The sequence below is a fragment of the Cucurbita maxima genome, unplaced genomic scaffold, assembly GCF_002738345.1.
Source record: "Cucurbita maxima cultivar Rimu unplaced genomic scaffold, Cmax_1.0 Cma_Scf00036, whole genome shotgun sequence".
Classification (NCBI taxonomy): domain Eukaryota; kingdom Viridiplantae; phylum Streptophyta; class Magnoliopsida; order Cucurbitales; family Cucurbitaceae; genus Cucurbita; species Cucurbita maxima.
In genome coordinates, this window is record NW_019272052.1 from 830,634 (window position 1) to 838,545 (window position 7,912).

At 36.4% G+C, this 7,912-nt stretch overlaps 2 protein-coding genes across 2 annotated transcripts; both read right to left on the reverse strand.

Annotated features, from left to right (window-relative positions):
* Positions 1 to 3,811: 3,811 nt before the first annotated feature.
* LOC111468355 lies at positions 3,812 to 4,232 on the reverse strand. The gene has a single exon (XM_023113543.1). It carries the CDS (start codon positions 4,146 to 4,148, stop codon positions 3,891 to 3,893), a length of 258 nt encoding a protein of 85 aa, XP_022969311.1. The 5' UTR covers positions 4,149 to 4,232; the 3' UTR covers positions 3,812 to 3,890.
* A 1,348-nt stretch (positions 4,233 to 5,580) lies between these two features.
* LOC111468356 lies at positions 5,581 to 6,214 on the reverse strand. The gene has a single exon (XM_023113544.1). It carries the CDS (start codon positions 6,077 to 6,079, stop codon positions 5,825 to 5,827), a length of 255 nt encoding a protein of 84 aa, XP_022969312.1. The 5' UTR covers positions 6,080 to 6,214; the 3' UTR covers positions 5,581 to 5,824.
* Between the last annotated feature and the right edge of the window lie 1,698 nt (positions 6,215 to 7,912).

Consider the following 7,912-nt stretch of genomic DNA (forward strand, 5'->3'; position numbering starts at 1 on the left):
TCTAAAGATTCAATGGAATTTCCTTCCCCAGACAGCTTGAACTCTTGGTTGCTTGATCTTCTACTGCTGATGAACAGTCTTCTTTATTTCTAGTTCCTGAAATTTCCTGTAGACTGTGACAGATTTGAAAGATGAGCTTCTAAACACTGAAATGTGTTCAGACCCAAGAGTTTTCGGTTCACCAAAGCTAATTTACACACAGATCTGGATCTTATGCTTCTATCTCCACAAGTTGCTTCAGTTCAGTTAAATTTAAGCTCAATTAGTTGCACATAAACTTCCAAGTAATGCAAAGGAAACAGAATCGAGATTTACTGTTATTCAACGAAACCGTTTCATTTCCCTTTCCTGAACAATTATTTCAAAGCTACAAAAGCGATCCTTCCAAATAATTATCAAGTTATCGATCTTCGTCTCGATCTTCATCGCATCAATTCCAGATCAAATACCTTGGATTTCATCTCGCTTGAGTAGCCCTATATCCGATCCCGGTCGACGATCGGCGATCAGATCCCTTCATATATCACCGAAAGTAACCTAGTGGCCAAATCATCCCTGGCCCCAACAGTTCAAGTACATGACTCGCCGTAGAGAATCCTCCGTTTGTGCCATCCTCTCGTCGGGATCTAAGTTCCGGACGGCTCCGGGACCTTCCGATCCGACTAAACTGGAAAGAGGCCGGAGATCTGCCGGATTTTCACCGGAAGACAAAAGTCTCCGACCTTGTCGAAGAGATTTGAGTCCAGATTTCCACTTGTGTCCGATCTCCGTGTGGCCTTGAGCCACTGCCACGCTCGCCGCCATTCCAACTCTGTTCAGGTAACTCATCTTCAACCTCGAGTACTTCTTAAAACAAGTTATGGAAAAAAGAAAATCCTCTGTAATTGAGTCACTCAACTCGTTCACCGGTAATGCGTTGATTGAAATATCCAAGGAATTGCAGTGTATTTATAGAAGGAACCGGTTGGTTCGGTCCTTAAACCGGAAACAGGTATAGAAAACCGCCGGGTTTACTTCCGTTTGATTTAACAGCAATCAGAAACTAAGTTAACTAACTAAACGCATTCACCTCTGACACTAACGGAGATCATTTGCAGATATTAATATTTTAATCAAACCAACAGGTAGGGGTTACGTGTCACTTATCCATACAATGTCAGATGACTAATCCATTAGTAGCCAATCAGACAGCGCCAAGTTTTAAAATGGCAGGCCCCACTCATTACTTCTTTCCAATCCAATCCCCGAGGTAAATATTTTGTCGTGACGTGGTGGTTTAATTTTTACGAAAAGGACACAGAAGAGAGGGTACGTGTTGGATATAATTCAACTGGTGGCCTATTCATGCTGACTGTACCTGTACGGTTAGATTAATTTAAAGACGGAAAATTTCCCCATTCCTAAGGTAGCATGGAAGCTCCATACTACCATATTAAAAATAATGTGGGTCCCACCTAAAAGGACTATATGTTAAAATATTTGTAAAGTAATGGTAGTATGGAGTGGCTTGGTGCTACTATAGGACAAATTAACTTCTGAACAAAGGGAGGTCTGTCACGTGACGATGGATGGGCATCCCGTGCCCCCATGACACTTTTTTTTTTTTTTTTTTTCTCTTTTGTCTTATTTTTTTTGGTTCTTTCCATGTCTGTTCTAATTTGCTGATTTAAATCTTCATAATCTATACTTTTTGCTTTTTAAATTAACTTTTCTTATTTTATTAAGACAAACAAAACTTTCAAATAAGATGGCAGACAACAAAATGATTAAAGATGTATAATATTATATGTTTATAAACTATTTTTTATATATACACGATCTTGCCCATTATAAAGATTATTGTTTGTTGTTGTTACGTGATATTATTCATTTTGAACACAAATAGTCACTATTATAAATCGTCATTCCAACATGTTTTATCTTGACCCACGTACATTTAAAAAAAATTATAAAACAGAGTAAAATTGTAACAAAGGATTTGAATAATACGTAGGGAAGGGAAGAGAAATGGAAAATTTTGAGAGTTTTTAAAGAAATGTGTTTTTTTTAATGAAGAATATTTGGATTTGTTGATTGGCCGATGGAATTTCGGAAAATCCGAAACCCCATGCCTGTGGTTTTGCTGGGTGTATTCAAATTATGACTTATTTGCCCTTGCTGGTCCCCGTACCAAGCCGGCCTTTAGTGGGCGAAAAAAGACATTTTGGCTCTTGGTGTCTTCGGATGAGAATGTGATTCTGAATTCGGCTAAATTTACTTTTTGTTAATTTCTTTTTTTTTTTTCTTTTTAAAAAATTGTCATTGTCCACGACCTAATTTTAAACTTTAATTAATTTATAGAAGAAAAAAAAATGAAAAAGTTAGATGGAAAGGGATCAAACAAAACTTCAGTGGTCACGTCAATCAATTAGTGGAGCCCAGCCATAATAATAATAATAAATAAATAAATATTTATTATATAACTATTTGATTTATCATTGATATCCTCCATTTGATTTGGAGTTCTTATAATTGAGTTATTAATATATATACAAACTTTTAATTTTTAAAATTTTTTAATAATCCTATTTTCACGATTGTTCTCATTTATATATAATTTTAATTTATTTTATGTATTTCTTAATTATTCGGGTGTTCTATTGAAATATATTCCGTTTATGCGTATATAAAAATGTGGATAATAATAAGACATTATGTTGTCTTTAAGGAAAAAAAAAAAGGACATTATGGTAAGGGAGATGGAAATGGAATTGGATGGATCTACAACGGTGCATCTCAATTTCCAACCCATACTCAATTTTTATAAAAAAAAGAAACAAAATTGTTTTATTTTGTATGAGGGTATTAAATTAATTATGAGATGTTTTGGGGTTTCCATTAAATTAAATTGGAAGGGATGGTTGTTATTTGATTTATCCGCCGTGACAGCAGCTGAAGAAGAAAGCTTGTTGGGCTGAGAGAGATCCCTTCCGGCAGAATTCCACCGCCACAAATGGCCGTGGTCTTTTAATGCCTCCACCGCCGCCGCCGTCGTCCAACGTTTTCCGGCACACGTTTTTCTTGTTTCATAACTGTTTTTGATGAAATTAAGGTAAAGGAAAGGTAAGATGGGTTTTTGTTCCTTGGCCTACAGAATAACCAAAACCTCAGGCTAGTCATTGAAATACTAAGGTCTAAAATGACGGCGGGTTTCGCAGTTTACCGTAGTGAGTACAGCGGGGAAGGGGATGATAAAAATTGACCGTATTGCCCTTGCTGTGATGGGCAGGTTAGGTGAATGGTGAGGGTAAAATTGAGAAATATGGGTATATTTCTCCAAACATAGTTCACTTGGTTTTTGCTTTTCTCAAATTAATTAACTAATCGAGTTTTAATTTAATTAGTGAAACAGACTTTTGGTTTTAATTATTAATTTAGACTTTGTACCTTAAAATTAAATATTGTGTTCTCGAATTTTCCAACCACAATTTTTAATTTTGTCCAAAATTTATCTTAAATGTAATACAACCAATTAATTTAATAGTTAATTTATGTAAAATATTTTATTACCAGCCAAAACAATAAAACATTTATTAATTTAATTTAATTTAGGCGCAGTTGGAAATGAGACGTTATAAAATTAGATAAATTGGATGTGGGGTTATGATTTTCTTAGTTTGAAATTAACCCAAAAAGAAAAAAAACCTGTAGGTTGAAAAGTCGTAAATACCCTCAGATTAATAAACCAATTCCTATCCTGGAATTAAAACAAGATTTATCACATATAATTTAATTTATTAAGATCTAAATCTAAAAAAAAAAGACATAAATATATGTGAAAATAGCTCTTCCATTGATTTGGAGTGAATATATACAATACATGTACAAATTAACGCCATGACCTCTCTGGTTTAGTTATTGGGCCCCCAACAGCTCAAGTACATGACAGTCCTCAAAGACTCCTCCGACTGCTTCCATTTCTGATCGGAAACCGCCGCAGTCGACGTAGAAGAAAGCTTCTTCGCCTGAGAAACCGATCTAACGTGGTTTTTGGCGTACTGCTGAACCGATTTAATCGTATGATTCCACCGGCAAACCCCTTGATCTTTTAAGGCCTCCACCACCCCAACACTGGCCGCTACGACCCAAGCTCTTCTCGACGAACTCATTTTAGCTCTTATGAAATCTCTGTTTTGAGTGTTTCTTTTGCTTCTTGTGAATCTACAACGCTGCAAACAACTTGGGGATGGTGGTTATATATATAGGCAGAGATTAGATTGTACCGGGAAAAAAAGCCCCTAGTTTTCTGTGTTTCCAATGGTCGAAAGTGGACATAAATGCCCTCGGGGAGCCACGTGTCGGGTAAGAGAGAGGAGGGGTAGAGTTGGGTTTTTGGGTATGCCACGAATTAGTGTAGCCGCCAGCCGGCACCTGGTTTTGAACTTGTAGACATTTGGAATCCATGAGTATAGGAGACTAAACCGCTGCCAGAAACAATTTGACATTAAAAATTAATTAAATAAATAAAAGGTATTTAATTACTTTTATTCGCTTTTAAATGGATTAATAAAGTAATTTTGGTAATTTTTTTGTATTTATTTCTTTTTTAATTAATTTTATTACGTGACGAATTAACAAAGGAAGATCAATATGAACAAATAACATATTCGCAATTAAATTTTATTTTCTCACCATCCATTGTATCTGGATATATTTTACAATTACTTTATCCCAAATTATTTATTTGTTTTTATTTTATTTTCACACCTACAGAATACCGCTAAACTTTGTATGAATCGTGTTCATGCTAACGGAGATTTAATTATGACTCATATATTTAAAAATTAATTTTTAGGCTTTTAATTTAAACGGATAATTCATGATTAACAGAACTAACATCGATATTAATATCATATTCAAGTTACCCAATTGGGAAGGACCTCAATTCAATACACACGGCTATAATACAAATCCCCACGGCGGTTCAAGGAGGAATTAGTGATCTCGCCCGAGAGCCTCTCCGGCGGCGGGGTTCAGTTCAAATGCATGGCAGTTCTGATTCTGAAAGATTCTTCCGGTTGCTTCTGCGGTGCTTGCCGGAAACCACGGCGGCCGATGAACTGGTTATTCTCGTGGCCTGAGTCACCGGTCAGACAGGGTTTCTGTCGTAATGATGCGCCGATATGGAGTAATGCGGCTGGTTATTTTGTATTTCGAAACTGCCCCTGGTTTTTTGTTACGGTGGTCGGGCTGGATTTGTATGTTTTTTCCCCTGGACGCGATTACCCCTTGAAACCGGATTCTTTTAGCGGAGTGGAAGGGTAGAGTGGGGTTTTGGTAGCTTCCAAGGACAGGTTTGTTTGCACGACGTGAACGTGGAATTCTAAGGCCGAAACCGCCTTTCTGAACCGGAGGAGTTGGACTTCTCGAGTGACAAAATTGTGCCGCTCTCGGTGAAACAGGATAAGTATACATGAGGGTAATTACGTCAATTCACACCTTTTTAAAATTCCTTGATTTAAAATCTATAAATTATTAAAAGCTCAATATTTTCTAAAGCCATATACATATATATTGTCTTTCACACTTTAATTTTGGATATATATTTTTCTAATTAATCTCTATTATTTTTAAATTTGAAATTACAATTCTTCAAAGAATCAGACACCCAAAGCCTCCCATTAATTACAATTACAAACTGATGGAGGGAGGAGGAAAAAGGCAAAAAATGAATCATATACTATTAGCTCGACTGATCCAACACCGGCCGGCGATGTCTTTTCGGAATTCACTTCGCTCGAACCGCCCCTGGTCCAACCGCAATCTCAATGCGAATCTGGGCGGTTCAGTTATTAGGACCCCAACAGCTAAGGTACATGACCGTTCTCAGAGATTCCTCGGACTGATGCAGCTGCTTGCCGGGAGCGGGAGCCACGGCGGAGGAAAACTTCTTGGCCTGAGAAATAGACCCAACATGGCTTTTGGCGTAGTGGTGGGCGGATCTTATGAGATGGTTCCACCGGCAGATTCCTTGATCCTTGAGGGCCTCCACAACGCCGACGCTGGCCGCCACAATCAACGCTCTTGTTGAAGAACTCATATTTTTTCTCTTAAGTCTCTGAATTTTTTGATTTCTGAGTTTCGATTTTTGCTGGTTTATATACAGAAAGACCGCCGCAGCTGTGGAATAGGAGCCCCTGGTTTTGCTTGCTTGTTTTATTCCAGTGGTGTATGGGACTGGACGGGACGGGACCCACGCTTTTTGTTCGAAGTGGACTTAGTTGCCCCTTGAAATTGCGTTTTGGGTTTAGAAGTGGAGGGGTAGAATTGGGTTTTGAAGCAAGATTCCAAAACGAGCTACATATCCAGTTAAGTTGGAATATAGCCTCGGTATTTCTTCCCCTGTATCATGGAAAAACAGCGGAATTAAAATAAAGGATTATTGCTGTCATTTCTCAAAATTCCATGTTTTTTTTTGTTAAATTATATTTTTGGTTACCCAATCAACTTTATAGTTTTAAAATGCGCGTAAGAGATTTTTGGACCTTATTACGTTACCATTTTCAACCGATATGGGATCTCACAATCTATTTTTGGAGGGTCAACATCCTCGTTGGCACACCACTCGTGGTTGGCTCTGATACCATTGTAATAGTCCAAACTCAGATACTTTCTATTATAACTCGTTACGTATTGTCGTCAGCCTCACAGTTTTAAAACGCGTCTACTAAGGGGAGGTTTTCACATCGAGATAAAATATGTTTTCTTTCTCTTTCTAACTAACATAGGATCTCACATTTTTATTCGTATTTCCATAAATATAGAACAAACCAGTGTTCAATAAAACACATCATAGATCAATTTGATTTTCTTATTAATCAACGTGAATTAGGGTTTTAGAGCTTTTCACGGTGATATATATACCTTCAGTTTGGTTCAACTTTCTCGAATTTTAAACTATATCTAGTTACACGCAAAAACAGAACCAAACTTCTCAGTTCTATCTACTTTTTTTTTTTTTAAATTTAACCTTCTTAAAGTACTTCATGAATAGAGTTTTGACATGATTTTTAACGTTGATAATTGAATTTTGTATAATTTCTTAGTGTTCTAGATTTAAATTCTTTGATAGGCTAGATTAATATATATATAGAAACATGCTATTTTACTGTCAAAACAAGACAAACACACATGATTTGAGTAGCAAAATATAAGTTCATTACAAATGTAAGAGGTCTACTTTAAAATTAATGACTACAAAAACTTTGCCACTCAAAATCACTTGTTAGGCATACCCATCATTCACCGTCAATCTCTCATACCAAATTTACAGCAACAGGCTTCCTTTTATCTCACCCCTGATGGCTACTTTATAGTAATGAGACTGTCACAATATGATTGTTTCGAGTAATTTCAAGGAAGAAATGAATTGTTCGGAAGAGACAAATAATGTCATGAATTAGGGCCCCAACAACTCAAATACATGATGGTTCGAAGCGACTCTTCAGCCTTTCTTAATCTGTCCCTCTCACTGCTGTGTTTGGCTCCAGAGCCCGAGTCCGAGCCCGAGCCATCGTGGGAAGATCTGATGGTCTGCTTTGAAGAAGCAGAAGAAGAAAACTTAGCAGAGGAAGAAGTAGAATGATCCGAGCTATAGTTTGTGTATCGTTTCTCGCCAGCTTCTGCAGCCATCATGAAAAAATATCACAAAACTGGTTGGATTATGATGAACTAAACAACTTGAGCTCCTATTTTATAGACCCAAAAAAGCTTTTTAAAGTAAAAGCATCTTCCACGTGTCACTTGTTAACATATTCACTTCTTTAATTTCAAATAAAATTTATTTTTAATATAATAAACCAACTCAAAAAAAAAAAAAAAAAAAAAAAAAAAAAAAAAAAAAAAAAAAAAAAAAAAAAAAAAAAAAAAAAAA

Excerpts from the sequence above, each read along its gene's own strand:
- LOC111468355 (XM_023113543.1), bottom strand. The coding sequence starts at position 4,148 with ATGAGTTCGTCGAGAAGAGCTTGGGTCGTAGCGGCCAGTGTTGGGGTG.
- LOC111468356 (XM_023113544.1), bottom strand. The coding sequence starts at position 6,079 with ATGAGTTCTTCAACAAGAGCGTTGATTGTGGCGGCCAGCGTCGGCGTT.